Source organism: Engraulis encrasicolus, chromosome 24 (assembly GCF_034702125.1).
Source record: "Engraulis encrasicolus isolate BLACKSEA-1 chromosome 24, IST_EnEncr_1.0, whole genome shotgun sequence".
NCBI classification, from domain to species: Eukaryota; Metazoa; Chordata; class Actinopteri; order Clupeiformes; family Engraulidae; genus Engraulis; species Engraulis encrasicolus.
Window position 1 is genome coordinate 22,192,829 of NC_085880.1, and position 19,287 is coordinate 22,212,115.

The window sequence follows — 19,287 nt, forward strand, 5'->3', positions numbered from 1 at the left end:
AGGGGAGAGGGAAAGAGGGATAGAACAAGAGAGGGATAGAGAGAGTGGAAAGACGGGTGACAGAGAGAGGGTAGAAGTCAGAGGGAGAAAGATGTGAATCCAGAGACAAACAGAGAACAGAGATAAAAGAGAGAGTGACAAAGAAAAACGAAGAGAAAGAGAGAGACAGAGACAATGCATGAAGTACCAGGGGTTATGGAACGAGACCTACTGCTGTGACCTCACTGCATTCTCTTTCACCACTATCTCACTGCCAGAAAGGCCACAGCAGTGGCAACAGTCCAGCACCATCACTGTTGCTTAATACAAATATGCACATGGACTGGCAGAGAGACGGCAGTTCATGTTTCTGTTTTTTACCTGTCTTTCACAGCAGAGAAAGGATCAATGACAATGGCTGAAATCTAACTTGCCCAGGCTAAAATGAGTTGTATTCTATCCCACCAAAACATACAACAACTTATCTAACACACATCCTGTACATGATGACCCCCCTAAGGCAACTACTACACTCATCCCAAGCCAACCACTCCAACATCATGACGTCCAAATGCAACCATTCCCTCATTGTTGCCCTGCATGCACCTGTTCATCACATGGCTATAGCAACCACTGCACTGGTTCCCCCAACTGTCTCTGTGTTCACCTGGTGTCACCTAGGTAACCACTCTACTCCACTCCACCCGTTCGGCCGGTCTCCAGTGCCTCAGGCCATCATTCTCACACAGGCAGCTGAGCACTGAGCAGTCGGCCAAGTTCATCAGGAACAAGAGTGAGGGCTACAAAAAAAACAGAACAAGTGCTCAGTGAACTTTGCTGTGTATGTGTGTGTGTGCGTGTGAGAGAGAAAGAGACTTGACTTTTTAACGCCAGTTTATTGACATCAATCAGCCTTCTCTTTCGGTTTGTATTATTTGCAAAAAGAAAAGAGAAAATATGTAAAATTAAAATAATGTATGGATTTGTTTGACCACAGGAAGAACAGTGCTTCTGTAAAGGAGAAAACTGATGTGTTGTCAATAAACCAATCAATCAATCAATCTTTAACAAGTCACTAAATCAGCAGAACGCCCTTCATATGGCAAGTATGGCTGTAGTGAGAGAGAGAGAGAGAGAGAGAGAGAGAGAGAGAGAGAGAGAGAGAGAGAGAGAGAGAGAGAGAGAGAGAGAGAGAGAGAGAGAGAGAGAGAGAGCGCAAGAGAGAGAAAGAGCAAGAGCAAGAGAGAAAGAGAGAGTCAGAGAGCGAGAGAAAATATATACACACAAGAGAGTGTGCATATGTGGTCTGGTGAAGAACAGAAAAAGCAAGTCTACGTGTTTGCATGAAAGCGAAAGCTCAAAGCAAGAACGTGTGTGTACGTGAGAGAGCCCATGAATGCTCGAGAGAAGCTGGGGTGCTACTGGATGTGCACATGCAGACAACAGAGGTCTCGAATCTGAAAAAGCAAAATGCATTAACAATTGAGCGCACCGCTTCTGAAAGCCGTTACATTTACCAAGCTTCTAAAATAAAATCTGATTTGAATCAGTTTACAATCACCTTCTTGCAACCTTGACACCTCTACAGCTTTCCACAGACATATACTGTGCCTGAATTGGGTCAACAAACCTACTTTGCATGGAAACTCCACAAAACTCGACCATAGCGTTTAGGGCTCTGCAATATAGGGAAAATGTATCGAAATCGCGATATCAAGAGTGGCAATATACATATTGCGAGAATGACCAGTAAAACATTTCTGTGCAGTCCAATCACTTGCTGAATGTCAACAAATGTGCAAGAAGGCCGCCATGACCAAAGCCACGCCCCCAATAGCATTATAGACTCACTGCATGACTCCATATGCCAGGTCAGTTCGTCCAAAACTGTTTTGCGTTTTTGAGGGTTTGCAACCCACATACGTCTGAGGCGTTTTTTCTTTGTTTGAACCAAAAAAAATTTTTTACATAATTTTCATCACTCAACATAACCAATGACTGCAAGACAGTGCAAACCTCCAAACTGAGCCCGTCCACATCTCAAGAGGAACAAAACACTAACTCAACACCCGTAACATTTACACACTGTCTCGCACCTGTACTAATTACGGGCCGTTCAGTTAGGCGCTGGGCAAACAGCCGCGGGGCCAGGGAGGAGGCCCTCCAGGTAACGGAAATGCAATTAACGGCCAACGGTGGCGGGCGGGCGTTGAACACAGGGGGCAGAGATGCCGAGACGATATGGCCTGGCAGTAAAGTAAAGGGCAAGCAGGGCCTCGGAGGAAATATGGAGCGCAGGTGCCTAAACAACAGGATGTCATTTGCCAACACGAGACAGATACACACACACACACCTCTTCACATCGCTACATGCCGCTGCCGCTGCCGCTGCCGCTTCCACACACACACACACACACACACACACACACACACACACACACACACACACACACACACACACACACACACACACACACACACACACACACACACACACACACACACACACACACACCTAACCGTCATTCTTGCCAGTGATTGCCTTGACATTTTAGTTAACAGAGGGGCTGACTGCAAACATGCCTCTACAACTATTAACATGACAACCGACTTGTGCTTATCATGCTGCTCCTGAGTTCTTTGTGGCTTTGAAATTCCCTTTCTTGCAGTGAAGTGGTGTGGCAAATTAGACAATACGAGGACACTGATTGAACTTACCTTCAATATTTCTGGGGATGTAGTTCACAGTCTAATGATAGAAGCCTTCTGCTCTACTAACTAGGCTTTGCAGAAAATGTAGGCCAATACACATATCATAGCACTTGATGTGTGTGTGTGTGTGTGTGTGTGTGTGTGTGTGTGTCAAGGCAGTTGGCTGCTGGACCCATATGATGAGTGACAATGCTGTATCTTTTCAGGTACTGCCGCAGGCTATGAGCTGCTGCTTCATCATCCTTCCGTTAACAATGCTGACAGTCTTGCACAATGCAAAACGTGTGACTTGAGAAACAAAGGCATGACATGACATGGCATAACCAACGCATTAAAACGTGTTGCAATTCTTTAGATATCAGTTTCGCTGGGAAAGTTGTAGATGCTTACCTTTAATGTTGTTGAGGACTTCTTTCAGCTGGCTAAAGCTGTTGAGAAGGGGGTCTTGTTCTTCATCCTGGCCAGGGATTATGATTATTATTATTACTCAAAGAATTGATTGTTATTACTGGCTAAAGCTTAGGACTCTGACCCAATGAAGCAAAGCATACAGCGTTATGAAGGTATTAAACACACAAATCTATAATACTATGGAAATAGAGACACTTGTCAAGAAATCTCAGGCAAGTTTGGTAAACACTAGGAAAATCAATATCTACAGTCTCTCCTGTCAAAGGTGAGCAAAAGCACTGAGATGTGGAGCACTATAAACACTAATAACTGTTATCTGCAAATGCCAAACATGGTGGACCTATCTTTTTAACCTTTTATCCTTTGTTAAATTGCATGCAGAAAAGGCCATTCAACAGTCAAGAGTACATGCCTGTGGAAATATTTCACCAAGCTCTAAGTAAAAAGGACATTGAGCAGTTAACCTGAAGTACAGTGGGATGCCTTTAACTTTGTGGTGTCTTGAGCAAGTCTCAGCTGTATAATACAGAACAACCTTTTATGTTATATCTGGTGCCAAACCCAGCATGTAGTTTCCAAAATACATCTCAATGTACTTGTATAGTGACAATAAATAACTTATATGTCTCCTTCTATTATCATTACATGCCTTGCACTAAAATGCAGCACTTCACCCCAGCTTGTAAAGATAAAACTAGAGTCATGACATATGCAAAAACACAATACAGCTAAATGTGGTAATATAGGGTAACAAAATGCGGTTAGACGCCCAGACAGGGTTTCAGTAGGTTTGCGTTTACCACCAGCGGCTGGTGACCCTGACAAGGCAATGTCATGATGTAGCCCAGTGGTTCCCAAACTGCGGGTCAGGACCCCTAGTGGGGTCACAGAGATACTGTAGGGGGGGGGGGGGGTCGCAGACAGAATGGACTTCATATTTAAAGCGGGGAAAACGTAGGATAATAGTGAACATTCATCTCAAATTACAATGTAGCAATATTGATGGAGAAAAATATAATGTTTGGCATTCGGAATATGTGGGGGTGGGGGTCGCTTAATTATTCTTAGGTGCACAAGGGGGTCCCGGCAAAAAAAAGACTGGGAAACAATGTTGCAGCCCATTGGTCTAGGGATGTACCGGTATCCACCATTACATCATCGCTCTCCAGGGAAGCCGACAAGAGGGGAACAAAGGGGTCTGTTGTCCCGGGACAAGGGAGACATTGGGCCCAGAATGGGATCGTCATTACATTGTATTTGGGAGGGGGTCCTTACACATGACCTTGTCCTGGGCCTGGCCAAACCTGCCAGCAGCCCTGCTGCACATCACTCAGTGAGACACTCAGGACCTACCAGGGGCATGTGCGTGCTCCTCGAGTTCCTCTTGATGGCACCGACTACTGTCGCGATCTCCCCTTGGACAATGTAGATATTTTTGTCCACCATGTTGAAATCTGAGAAAGGAAAAACAGAACAAAAAGACATTGACTTTTAAGTGGGCCGGATGAGATACCCTTACTGCCTGTGTGAGTCAGTCAGTCATGCGTGGAGTAGACACTCATATGCAGACGCAGACACTCATATGCACACGCACACACACACACACACACATATATGCACGCACGCACGCACGCACTGCCAGTAGATCAGGCAGCCAGACAGACAGACACACAGCCCAGGAGGTGAAATCTGTGAATGAGCAAAGGCTTAGGCTGTAAAACAAGAGCCTTCATGTAAAATCCCATACTTAGAAGGAGAACACAGAAAAGATCCCTTTCCTCAGGAGGCCAATGGGATCAATCCACAAGTCAAACATCTTCCCTGGCCACAGCTAAGACTAAGATGCAGTGTCAATCTGACAACCAAATCTGCTTACCAGCGCAGGTTAGGCTAGCGCTTCACAAAAGCTGCGCGCCAATCAGCATGGCCAAACATCAGTGGCTGGATACCTTGTTAATATTTGAGGAGGTGTTTCAGCATGGATGTGGTGATCACAGGATTAACCCCGCGTAGATCTGAACACGCCGGGCCGCACAGAGATGCAGACACTCACACAGTGTCAACTGCTTGTGGCACGTGCATATCCACACTAGGGGTTGACCGATACAGGTTTTTTAATGACCAATGCGATACCGATTTTTTTTTTCCATCTCCCTTCGCCGATACCCGATTTCCGATACCCGATATTTGGGGCCGATATGGTTTTTTTTTTTTAAAAAAGGTTAAAAAAATAACAAATATTCCAGGTCTCAAATTAAAAATAAACATTCCTTTAAAGGGACACTGTGCAGGAAATGGTCAAAAAAGGTACTGCAACTATGCTGCTTATTGAATTTGGGCTGCCTATTGCCAAATTTGATCTTTACATGAAAGTTTACTAAGTATTAAACAAATATTTTAGAGTATGGTCCAAGTACAGTGATTTTTGCAGCTAAAAAATGGCTATTTTTGAAATGGAGAAGATCCCCCTTTTCATGTATGAAAAGTGCAATTTTTCCAGTCATAATGAATACCTAGAATTTGGTGGTGGTGGTAAGTATTCATGAAAAAGGTAACATTAGTGAATGGGCAGCATGAATTCTGGAAATAAACAACTAAAAATCTCACACAGTTTCCCTTTAACACACCGGTAATCAAATTGAGGTAGAACTTGTAACATTTAAACATCCTTTTAACAATCAAGTAATGTCTAACAATCAAATAATAAAAAAATACAGTGTCTTGGTGCTTTTAAAAAAACCTGAATGACAAAAAATAATAAATATGGCGCATCGGCCAAAACCACACGCGTATCGGCCGATACCGGTACACTTAAAATATGCAAATATCGGACCGGTATATATATCGGTCTATCCTTAATCCACACACACACACACACACACACACACACACACACACACACACACACACACACACACACACACACACACACACACACACACACACACACACACACACACACACACACACACACACACACACACACACACACACACACACACACACACAGTCTTGTCCTGTGATGTGATGTGATGGAAATCAAAAATCACCTTTCATGTGCGACATTAACCCTGCCCAACCCCCTTGATGCGGCTGGTATTAGTGCGCAACAGCCGCAGTGCTCCAATGTTTGAGTTAAGTTACACTCTCGTTGTAAACGTGCAAAAGATAACTGGATGGCCTTAAGAAGAAGATGCATTAAAATGTGAATGGCTCATGAGAGGCTCAGTGGAATATGAGTGTATTGTCTGAAGGGTTTGCAGAAGAGCTCAAGACTCACAAACCTCAAGTGTTTACCCGATTCCACGTGGTCCACTTCAACAGCCCTCACACACAAGCCAGCCAAGCCTCCGAGGCTTAAGAATGCACTATTGAAAACAGGCTAAAGAAAGCACAATCTACCATTTTTGCGTTAATAGAACATAGGGTGCTTCTGTTTTGATTTCAAATGCACTGAAGATGGCCTGCGGTCGCTTTGCTTTGACTTTTTTTTAAAAGAGTAATCAGTCCTAGGACATGTGACTTTTATTTAAGGCATTTGGGACATTGGCATTTTTTTTTCTTTTCTTTTTTAGTAGAGGTGGTGCAATGCCACTGTAGTGTGAATTAAAAGACTTGTTTTGCTTTTACCGATTATTAATTTTTGGGCATTAGCTGTGGTTGTACCACCTGACGTCTGCTACTAAAGTGGCATTGACCCATTTAACAAATGGGCAGCTGTTTCTGTTTCCCCATTTTTCTTCACCTAACTTTTACTTTTCCATAGGAAAGCAGGAAGCAGGATTAAAGCAGGAAGTAAGGCAAAACAAAAATGTCTTGCACTAAACGGTCTAATATGTGAAATGTGTGTCCTGGTTATATGTCGTGGTAGTTATCTGCTCGGAGAAGCCCATCAAAAGAGGAGACGTGGGAGGGTGTTCTTTCTTCTGGAGTTGTCCTCCCATCAAACACACACAGTACAAATCAACTGGCATTACAATATAATGGGTGTGTGCTTCATCATAATGCATTGCAATGGAATAAGAAATACCCAAAACCACAGAGGTACACGAGACAGGGTGTTTTGATTAGTTAAACAACTGCACTGGGTACGGCTCAAATAGGCAAACACTGACAGGAAGTGCATCGCTCAGATACTTTGCAGATATGAATCAGAGAAAGTAGCAGGCCAGTGTATTCAATTTCGCCATGTTCTCAACCAGGCTACTGGACAGAACAGTTTTGTTTAAGGGCCTAGACTTGACTGCCCTGCAGAACACGATGGGCAGTTTGACGGTTATCTGTTAGAAAGGTCATCTGGCATCAATATTTTCATACAATACCATTAGTCTTGTTCAACAACAATGTAGTCCCCCCCAATTACAGAAAGAGTCATTTGGCAAGACAGACATCGATTTAATGGCTAATAGACTACAACAACCACAAAGTAATGACAGGATGAGCACACGTGTTGTGTTGGTTTATGTGAGCAGTGAGTGCCTTGAAATGCAATGCATTGCACCATAAAGCTGGACCACAGCTCACCTGGGTTGAACTTGGCAATGCTGGCAAACATATCAGCAAGCAATTTTGAATACAACAACCAGAGCCATCTGTTGTAATACGTGACGTCCAAAGTACACACAAATGCATTTTACCAAGACAACTACAGTCTCTCTGTTGTAAACAAACGTGCATTATCTCAAATGGCCTCGTCGTGGTTGTTGGCTTGTTCGCTTTGCCTCCCACAGGTTGACAGAGGTCGGGCTTCACAAGACGACGTAATGTCAGCCACGTAATTGCAGAGAATATGGAGCTAATGAAGTTAGCCAAGCAGCTAACGTTAGGGACTAACATGCTAGCTGCCTTAGTATCCCATTCAAAGATACAACACTACAGCATTATCCGTGTGTAATAACAACAGCGACACAAAACTAACTGCGTGTGCAGGGAACAAAGCCAGAACTGATGATGAAATATTAGAGGTGTCCACGTCAATAAGTTGCAAGGGATGGAGGCTAATGTTGTTTTCATTCTGACAAGGAGTTAAAAATCCTCCCAACAACTCCCTTTATATTTGACAGCCAGATATTTACATTGCACGCACATGAAATGGTATTTTTGATATATTACATGAGGCAGAAAAGACTAGTGCGGAATATTACGACCTGTTTGGTCAACAGTTGACAACTGTCAAACTCAGCTAGCGCTAGCTTCATTTATTGAGCAATACTAGGCAATGGAACACATCTCACTAACAAGCTAACTGGATGTGGTTAGCTTGGAAAGGTAGCTAGCTAGGAGTGTCAACTGCAATACCATCTCTTTCGTATGGATTCCAAACAATTTCAAGATGTTTGAGCTAGAATACACCTATTCCGATGTCTGTCAATAATGTACTTGTATTATTAAACATCCACCTATCTCATTTAAGCTAAAGATACCTACCTGTTAGGGTGCGAAACCAAGATGGCGTTCTGCAGATTTTCAACTGATTAGCTGGCCAACCAGCTAGCTGCTGGTGATCAAAAACAAATTTCCAGTTGGAACCCTGTGAATGTAATGCTCTTCAAAGACTAGAGTTGAATGAACGCTTGCATTTTAAACCATTACACACGGGAAATCCATGTGCTGGCCCTGAATTTCACGAGCTGCTGAAAGGTTTTGGCAACGTATCTCTGTTAGCTTACTAACCGGCTATCAATCTGAAGCTGGAGATTCAGCAGACCTACTGACGTGGAGATGTGGAGTGTAACCTAACTTGCCGGTTTAAGATGACAGACAGGGATGCAAACCAATCACTGGTAAGATAACTCTCCGGTTGATGTCCCCTAACATAGTTAAATATCCTTTTATAATGAAATAGTGCGATCAAAGTCACCACCCCTCACAAACAGCTGTGCGTTTACACTATGGCCGGATGATACTCCATATTGCCGATTATTTTACACTACCTAAACAGAAAACATCCTGCAAGTTTGGTTGCGCTTCAGCGATGACGAGTTCAAAATACATCCCTGTCATCCACATCTGGGCTGGACCACAGGTTGAAAACTTCACTCCAACTCGCTGGCATGTTTTCATCACAGCCTCACTATAGGATTCTAGAACAACCTATTAGACATTTGACATTCTTTGGTTTCACTTTGATGATGCCAGACATGACATAACATGAAAACATGAACTACACTAGCAGCTCCAAAGAAGAAACGGTTTAGCTCATCATGAATGACTAATGTCTAATAGCCTAGGTTGTTCTAGAATGGTCAATCTGTAGGCCTAGGCCTATTAAAAAAAAAAAAAATAGAATGGTCATTCTGCCCAAATGCATAGGCCTAGGCCGTTGAGGACCCAGATGTGGGCCCCTCACTTTCTGGGCCTGGGACAACTGACCCCTTTATGCTTGCCCTGTGTGTGCGTCCGCATGTTCGTGTGTGAGTGTGTGTGGGTGTGGGTGTGTGTGAGAGAGAGAGAGAGAGAGAGAGAGAGAGAGAGAGAGAGAGAGAGAGAGAGAGAGAGAGAGAGAGAGAGAGAGAGAGAGAGAGAGAGAGAGAACAGTTAAGACATGGGCCCTACAGTATTGGGGAATAATTAAACCATAAGTCACAAAACATGCTTTTTTTAAAGTGGCCATTCGATAATTTGTAGAGCTTGACCTGGCCCAGACTTCTGTATCAGCAGCTGGAACAGAGGCATTGCAGTGGCTGGTAGGCCTACATTAGATGATGCTGAGTGTCTTACTACATAAAAATGTGATGTAGGCTACAAAAGTGACAGAAAGACTATCATTTTTCAACTTTTTCCACCTTTAATCCAATCTAACCTAAGGCACAATGTGATTGAGAACCCAAAGCTGTAAAGGGAAAATAGAGAATAAAAAATGTAGGCCTAGTATTAACATGGTTGCACAAATATGCACACCCTTAAACTAATAGCTTGCGCTGCAGCGCTTTTGACTTTTATTGCAGCACTCATCCTTTTTGGGTAAGAGTCTATCAGTGTGGCACATGTTGATGTGGCCATTTTTGTCCGCTCCTCTTTGCAAACACACTCCAAGAGCAAAAACTTTACTTTGAGTTTGTCTTTCAATTGCATTGTACAGGATATTAGTTTAGATCAAAGTGGGAAAAATTGTGAGATTTTCTGTCTTTTTTACATCAGAAAAAAATTGCACTTTGAGCAGGGGAAATATGCCATGAGAGAGAGAGAGAGAGAGAGAGAGAGAGAGAGAGAGAGAGAGAGAGAGAGAGAGAGAGAGAGAGAGAGAGAGAGAGAGAGAGTGTGTGTGTGTGTGTGTGTGTGTGTGTGTGTGTGTGTGTGTGTGTGTGTGTGTGTGTGTGTGTGTGTGTGTGTGTGTGTGTGTGCGCCATACAGTGAGGAGAATAAGTATTTGATCCCTTGCTCATTTTGTTGGTTTGCCCACTAATAAAGACATGATCAGTCTATAATATTAATGATGAAATGTATTCTAATATGGAGAGACAGAATATCAAAAAGAAAATCCAGAAAATAACTTTGAAGAATATATATTAATTGATTTGTATTCCATTGAGGAAAATAAGTATTTGACCCCTCTAGTCAAAGAAGACAAAATGCTTGGTGGCAAAGCCCTTGCTTTCTTGTACAGAGGGCAAATGTTTCTTTCAATTAATGACAATGTTTGTGGACAGGGCTCTAAATTAACTTTTTCCACCACCAGCCAATTTGGCTAGTGGACATTTTTTCTTACCAGCCAAACAGAAGTTCAACTAGCCATTTTTTTAATCTCGCCAAAATAAACTATGCATTAGGCTAGTTTTTTTTTATTATTATTATTATGGTCATTTTGTTCAACTATTTCTACAACACAGATACACTATAGGCCTGCATAGGCTAGCCTACTATATGCCTACATAATAAGCATATTACAGGGTAATGTAGGAAATCTCGCCGTCTAACGTTCGTCAGAGCAGCGGTTTACCGTTCATAATTTACTGTACTCAGGCGCTACTAGCCAAATTGGCGGGTAGGTATTTTTTTCTACTAGCCAAAATTAATTTTCACCCGTGTTTGGCGGGTTGGCGTGTGTTAATTTAGAGCCCTGTTTGTGGATATAGTAGAAGGGATTTCTGTCCACTTTTCTTTGCAGATAATCTCTAAATCATTTAAGTTGTATAACTGTATCTTGGCAAATGGGAGCTTCTGTTCCCTCCACAGGATTATTATAGGGTTAATGTTTGGAAACTGTCTAGGCCACTTCATGACCTTAATGTGCCTCTGCTTGAGCTACTCCTTCGTTGCTTGGGTTGTATGTTATGGATTATTATCATATTAGGAGGCCAATCCATGACCCACCTTCAGTCTAGTGGTGGTGGGAAAGAGGTTGACATGCAGCATTGTATGTTTACATGTGTCCCTCCATCCATTTCTTGACGATGTGAGGTTGTCCTGTGTCTTGGCCAGACAAACAACCTCAAAACATAATGTTACCACTTTCATGTATGATGTTGGAGAAGGTGTTGTTCTTGGGATCATAGGCAGCATTTCTCTTCCTCAAAACACATTGAGTTGTGTTAATGCCAAACCGTTTGATTTGGTGTCATCTGATTCCAGCACCTCCCAATCATATCCTAATCCAGTTTGATGTCCATTGGAAAACCTCAGGTGAGCCTGAACAGGTTCCTTCTGAAGCAGGGGTACCATACATGCACTGCAGGATTTTAATCCGCTGTGGTATTAAGTGTTTCCAATAGTTTTCTTAGTGATTGAGGTCCCAGCTGCCTTGAGATCATTTCCTAGCTCTTTCCATACAGTTTTAGGGTGCTTCATCTCTGTTTTTTCTGGTTATTGAATCCCCACAAGGTCAAATCTTGTATGGAACCACAGACAGGCCTAAGATTGATGATTGATTATGATTTTGTATGTCCTAAAATTTGGAAGAAATGCACAAACAGTTTGCTCCTGAATATCCAGGAGCCCATTTCAGCCTTGTTGAGTTCTAAAATCTTGCCCCTGACATCCTTTGGCAGCTTTTTGGTCTTTCCCATGTTGGTGAGTTTAATTTGATTGATTGACTGATACTATGGACTGATTCTGCAGATTCAATGTGTCTTTTGTGCAGGTTACTATTAACAGGTGTGTTCAATTCAGATAACAAGTTGATTGGAAGTGCCATTTGATCTGTGGGATCAGAACTCTTAATGGTTGGCAGGGGATCAAATACTTATTTCCCTCAATTAAATATAAATCAATTAATATATATTCTTTAAAATTAATTTCTGGATTTTCTTTTTGATATTCTGTCTCTCCATATTATAATACATTTTATCATTAACATTAAAGACTGATCATGTCTTTATTAGTGGGCAAACCAACAAAATCAGCAAGGGATCAAATACTTAAGCCTCGGCCAGATGACACCGCAACGCGGGATTTTTTTAATCCGAGTTGCAATAAATTGCAACCATACAGCATGTTTCAGTAAAAGATCATGTCCTGATGACAACGACAGTCTTGCTTCAGAATACACATTTCTTTATGTGAAGTTGTTGAGAACAAAGTATTCGCTAATGGCCGTGATCGCCCATACTCTTATCATGCAAATGACCTGTCACGTAGGGACCTTACACCAGTCTCTGACAGTGCCAGAAAGTTTCATTTTTTTAACAGACCCAGCAAATTTTGTTTTCAATCTACAGACATATGCCACGGCTTGTTTAAAAGCTTTATTAGTAGAAACGATACATTTCTAGCCTCTCCCATTCCCAAGTTATGTCGATTTTAAGTGACGGATAGTTTAACAAAAATAGCGTCATTTCCCCCCCTTTGTAAAAAGTGAAAGACGGTTTTATTATGCGCTTTACTCTCCGCAAGCGCGTACATATGTAACGGAGGCTAACTAGCACAGAGTTGGCGTGGAACGTTGGTAAACCTCCCTCCGATAGCTTCATACAGTCTCGTGCCGTTGGGCCGAGAGACTAGTCTCTTGGCCCAGCGGTATCGTACTGTGTCTCTCATTGCCGAATCGTTGTAGTTGACGAGGTCGCACGTTCGATCCCCGAGGGGGATGAACAGGTGCAAGATGACCTCCGTCACAGTGGTGCCGTATGACCCGGGATGGGAGTGAGGTTTAAGGGGGAGAGTGTAACGGAGGCTAACTAGCACAGAGTTGGCGTGGAACGTTGGTAAACCTCCCTCCGATAGCTTCATACAGTCTCGTGCCGTTGGGCCGAGAGACTAGTCTCTTGGCCCAGCGGTATCGTACTGTGTCTCTCATTGCCGAATCGTTGTAGTTGACGAGGTCGCACGTTCGATCCCCGAGGGGGATGAACAGGTGCAAGATGACCTCCGTCACACATAGCAGGTTCAGAATATCAGAATGTGCAAGCTGCATAATTGAACATTACTAGATGCCACAGAGACAAGTTAGATAAAACAACAGACTGTGCTGAATCATGCTGCTTAGCAGCACCATGCTTCGTTACAAAGCTGTCCTACAAGAATAAGCTGCAACATGCTGCAACTTCTGGAATATTTTGGAAGACATTAGAACAATCGCCAGGGAGTTTACAGTCTACATAACTGGTTGGCCCTGACGAAGTTGTAAGTCTGATGTCTTTACTCCTTTCATTAGTTAAGTATGATGTTTTGTATGCAGGAGGAGCATGTCAAGTTACTAAAGGAACTTCTTATCCCAACATGTGTACTAGCATTTGCTGCTAGCCGACTTATTTTCAAAACCAGCATCGCATAGTTATTTTTCATTATGCTGAAGTGAGTGCTACGTGGGAAAATAGGCTACCAGCTTTGCGCATGTGGCACCTTGTGTAGCTTGTGGAGTGACTAGAGTAGCGAATCATTGCCATTTAGGCATCTGTTGATTGTGTACGCTTTATGCTGCTTTTTTTTATTTGAGAAGTTTAAACTAAGGTGTTGAATACCAATACCGGGCAGGTATTTCTCCCTCCTCTGGAGGCTGCTGCGCGCTCACCGCTTCTCTTTCTGCCCATTACGCCTGTTTCAACTAGTGACATATACATAATAGGCCTATGCATTGCTGATAACTGTTTGGGTGCGCAGTTAAAAGATAATAGGCTATGAAGCTTTGCTTCGTGTTTGTCAGGTTTTTTTTTTAAGATTTTGAACACGAGTGACCCACACTGGGCAGTTTGAAACGTAAAATATTGACCGTGGTAGAAATGAAAGTCTCCACAGTCCACACAAACAGTTGTCTGATGATGCCATTGTGCATGGAATTAATGTTGTGCGCAAAGCTAGTGGTCATTGTGAAGATACCTCACTGTTTTTGGCCATGTGGCTGTGACGCAGATGTAAACAAATCCGTTTCGCCTGTAACAATGGCAACGCAAACGCCTGCGTTACTCGATTTTCGCACTCTGGAACCCATTATTCAAAAAACTCGTTTTGTGCCACGTTTCTGGTGGGTTTCATATGGTTAACCCAGGGGAACGTTGTCACTGGCATAGAAAATCGTTCCCGTATAGCTGGCCCCTTATTATTCTCCTCACTGTAGACTGCATAATGGACAAAGCATTTGTGAAGTCGCCTAAAGACTTAAAGGGTAACTTCAGCCAATTTCAACATGCAGTTGTAATGCTCACACTGCCCTGGACTTGTCAGTACCTGAGGTTTTTTTCTTTTCTTCAGCCTTTTCCAAGATCCTGGTCATTGTAATGGGGGCAGGTGTTTGTTTACGTTAAAAAAAAATATATATATATTTATTCCCAAAAACATCCAAAAGGTTATGCAACATCAGCAGAGAACTACCAAACAACAATACCTTTTGGGAAAATATTTGGAGTAGGCCTATGTTAATTTTTTTTTTTAAACTGTAAACAAAAGCTGCCCCCATTAGAATAGCTCATATCTCGGAAAGGGCTTAGCCAAAAAATTCAGCATCACCGGGTACTGATAAGTCAAGGGTAGCGTGAGCAATACAACAGCATATTGAGGAATGCTCCTGCAGAGGAATAGGTCTCTGTACTGTCAATTGTCATAACCATACCAACCACGCTCCTAATAGTTTGTAAAACTTGACTATGCACAATGGAAAGTGGAAGTGAAAACACTAGTCACAATATGACTGTTTCAGATATCAACACAATTGACAGATAAAAGATTGATCTTTGAACCAGGCTGTATGTTTATTTGAAGTGTGGAAATTGTCTGGTTAACAATGGAGACTATGGGATTGTCAAACTTCCATGTGCCTGAAAGTCTGCTTCCATAGCCGTCCCCTATCATGATAGGGAAAAAAACTGGCTCCACTACTTTGACCAGGTTACCACTTGATTTGCACACACTTTTGAGGGCCAGAGGAAATAATAATGTGAAATATGTAACATGAAAAGATCTACAAATACAGTCCAGCTTCAGATAAAAGAGACCGATGTGTGACAAAGAGTGTCTTGTGACAGAGAGGAGTAAGAGGCTGTTTCCCAGTCGGGACCATGTACAGTATTTGCTCTTCAGCAAAGTGTTTGAGCACCTGCAGGTTTGTAATTGCTACATTTCATCTGCAAACAAAGACATGCCCCCTCTGGCTCTGACGCAGCTCGGAACTAAAAGCTGACTCCATTTGGGCTTGCAGTCACAAGCCAAAAGAAAAAAAAACACTGATAGTGAAGACAGTAGATATAAGCTACTTTATATATAAACATTCATATTCACTGTTAAAAGATAATACTGTATATAAATGTTTACCCCACATTTCTGACAAAAGAACGGGAAGAAAGTTCCACTTTTGTGTCCATGCTTAGGGTAAAAATGACCTTCACTCTGCCAATGTAGCTTGTTTCTCCGTATTGCATCAGAGACATGTTCCCAGAGCAAGGAAAATGTAACTCCAAACTTATGTTTGATGGTGACGTTGCATACTACATATTTTTCCGCATAAACACAGCGGCATTTGATAAACAAACAACTGGATGGGATAAAATTCTGTCCAAGAAGTTAATTAGTCAGACATGCCATGACTGTCATAACAGATGTGTTAGCCAGAGAAATCCAATCTGCCCCAAATTCTGCAGAGTTAAGTGCGTTCATGACCCGTGTAAGGATTCCTTTCCGCCTGAAAGCAAGATAAAGCAGACGTGGATACATGACTTCCTATCACAATGATAACATAGGTTATTTTTTAAAGTCCTTTATCTATTGGTATGTCTGACTGCCTATGCATTTTTGTATCAAACTTCAAATGAATTATTCAGTTGAGTATATTGATGACAATGAAATTACATTACATGACATTACACAGATGACGCATGACTAAAACATTATTTTAATAATACATTGATAGGCCTTCTTAGTTTTCTATTAAAATGGATGAACATGTCTACATAATTTACTTGCTCAACTCAACTGAAGACGCTGAAGAAGGCTTAGGCCGAAACGTCTGTCTGTCTGCCATGCTAACCCATTAAGATTAAACTGCAAGAATTTCATCCGGGAGTGCGGCTTTTTTACTAAACATTAACTCAGCTTCACTCACTTAAAGGGACACTGTGCAGGAAATGGTCAAAAAAGGTACTGCACCTATGCTGCTCATTGAAACTGGGCTGCCTATTGCCAAACTTGATCTTTACATGAATGTTTACTAAGTAATAAACAAATATTTTCTAGTATGGTCCAAGTACAGTCATTTTTGCAGCTAAAAATGGCTATTTTTGGAAATTCAAACTGGCGGACCATGGAGAAGATCCCCCTTTTCATGTATGAAAAGTGCAATTTTTCCAGTCATAATGAATACTTAGAATTTGATGCTGGTGGTAAGTATTCATGAAAAAGGTAACATTAGTGAATGGGCAGCATGAATTCTGGAAATAAACAACTAAAAATCTCACACAGTGTCCCTTTAAGTTCAAGAACCTTTTTGACATTATTACACGTTTGGTCTTCCCACTCATGCTCCTCCACTCCAACAGATAACCCAACAAGTGTGATGGGGAAGCCACGGCTCAATGGTTAAAGCACTGGTCTTTAGATCAGGGAGTTGCAGGTTCAAATCCCGCCCTCACCAGCATTTCTATCCATGGCTGAAGTGCCACCTAACCCCTCATTGCTCCAGGGCCACCAATATTCTGTACCTAAATGACGGTAAGTTCCTTTGGATAAAAAGCGTCAGCTACATGTAATGTATGTAATGTGATGGGATCATTCTTTTCTTCTCTGAGGACATTGATATGACATATGCAGGCATACGCTGTGGTCCTCAAAACTGAAACAGTTTCTTCTGTCTTTGGGCATCATAGGCACTTGCTCAGCAGGTCAATGAATCCATATCTAGCCAAACAACACTGAGGCAGCCATGAGTGTGATGGGGAATCAAGGCTGAGTTTAGATAGTAAACCTCCTGCCATCTTCTCCTTCCAACACAGGTGGCCTCAGGAGTAGCTGCTCTACCTGTCTTGAAAGTTCATCACTCTGGAATGACAGGAATTGCACCTATGACAAGAGCGATGAAATTCTAGCCTGGCCTAAACCTCCAGTCAATTCAAATTTTCCTCCATGTCCAGGCCAGGTCTTGTGGGATAACTCATGCCGGCCAGACAACAGGACATATCAGCAAGCCAAGGAGGGACGGAGGGTGGAGGGGGTGGGGGTTGAACAATGACACATTACATGAAGACTGCACATCATGCTCAATTTCAAAAGTGACTAAGCAAATCAGATGCACTTAAGTTCCCGTACCCCAACAGTAATCGTTTCTCAATTTGGCCGTTCAAGGCCTTGAATTAAATTATTATGAGAGTATAGCTGGCTGATGAAATAATTTCATTGAAATCTATCCCAGTACATGAGCATGCCTTTGGGGATGTATAATTGGTGTACTCGCATGTCTTATCCTGTAAATGACACTTTGGGTGTGCATAAATACATTTTTGCACACTTCCTCAAGTGAAAACATCCATGGCCTTATACTGTACAGTAGAAGGATCAGCAGAAGGACATCTGTGACCTAATGGCCTAATGGCCTAATGGTAGCAGTGGCCAAATGGATATGGGAGTCTGTCTTCAGAGCAGTGGGTGCAGGTTCAAATCCCACCAGTAGGATGAATGTGTGTCCCTACACCTTCATCCATTGCTGAAGTGCCCTGAGCCAGGCAGCTAACCCCACATCCTTCCAGAGACTGTTACCAATACCCTGTAATACCTTAGTAACTTGGGATGAAAGACACAGTAACAGTGAGTGTAATATAAATCAATGTCAGGTAGGGGCCAGTGAGAAAAACGGCCAGGTGTTGGTTAACAGAGATTCACAAACTTATCACATTACTATTACACAAACTCTATCATGAGTATTTACCACCACCATCAGTTTCAGATATTCTATAAGTTATTGGCATTACATTTTACAGTTGTGTGCAGATGAGAGGGGGTCCATCCTTCATGCTCATGTCAAGCCTAACTAAATCATTGGAGGGAATAGCCTATGGGTAGAGAATTAATGAAAAGCATTCAAACACACCAAGCTCACATGCAAAGGAAGCCTCCTTTTCATGTGGGCTTGGTGTGTTTGAATGCTTTTGACTTGAAATTCACACTCCATCTTGGACTATGTTACCTCATTAGGCCCATACGTGACTTCTGAATTTATCCTTGCTATGACATAAACTGAACAACATTGGCTGGTTTTCTTATTGCCACTTCTCTGCTGCGGTAGGCTTCAAAAGGGGAAGAGAAATCATCCAGAGTCGACCGCTAAAATAAGGAGGATAGAGGAAAATGAATAATCACAAGACAAATGGAAAATGAAAATATATTCATTGTACATTTAAAAACACAAATTTGCTTTGTGTTTGTTCTGTGATTGACGCTTTGTTTGCTAGTGCACACATACTCTGTCAAAGTTAACCTTCATTCAGAAGTAAAATATTTGGTTTTGATTACATTTAGTGAAACGATTATGTAAATATTTTTACATAAAACATCGTGGAAAGGGCTATGCAGTGAGGCCACAGACAAAATACAACGCTGACATCATTGTCTCTTGTTCAGTTTTAAAAACGAGCGCTTTGGGTTTGTCTTGATTTTGATGAAAATGAATCATGTGGCAACTTCTTCACTCCAAATATCATGATGTCTTATCATGTCCTCGATTGTAAGTAGCTTTGGATAAGAGCATCTACCAAATGTGATATTATGTAGTGTATCATGGTTCCCCACCATACCCTGAAACGACATCTGAGGTGATCCAGTCACTCGTAA

General features: G+C 42.1%; 1 protein-coding gene across 6 annotated transcripts in view; it reads right to left on the reverse strand.

Annotated features, from left to right (window-relative positions):
* Positions 1 to 8,807, reverse strand: part of gbf1 (golgi brefeldin A resistant guanine nucleotide exchange factor 1) — a 119,322-nt gene extending 110,515 nt beyond the window's left edge. For all 6 annotated transcript variants that reach the window (XM_063191385.1, XM_063191386.1, XM_063191384.1 and 3 more), the window contains exons 1-3: positions 8,530 to 8,807; positions 4,456 to 4,556; positions 3,082 to 3,148 (exon numbers count right to left, since the gene is read on the reverse strand). In XM_063191385.1, coding sequence (XP_063047455.1) covers positions 3,082 to 3,148; positions 4,456 to 4,548 — 160 coding nt within the window. In that variant the 5' untranslated portion in view covers positions 4,549 to 4,556; positions 8,530 to 8,807. The remainder of the gene's footprint in view (positions 1 to 3,081; positions 3,149 to 4,455; positions 4,557 to 8,529) is intronic.
* Positions 8,808 to 19,287: the final 10,480 nt, after the last annotated feature.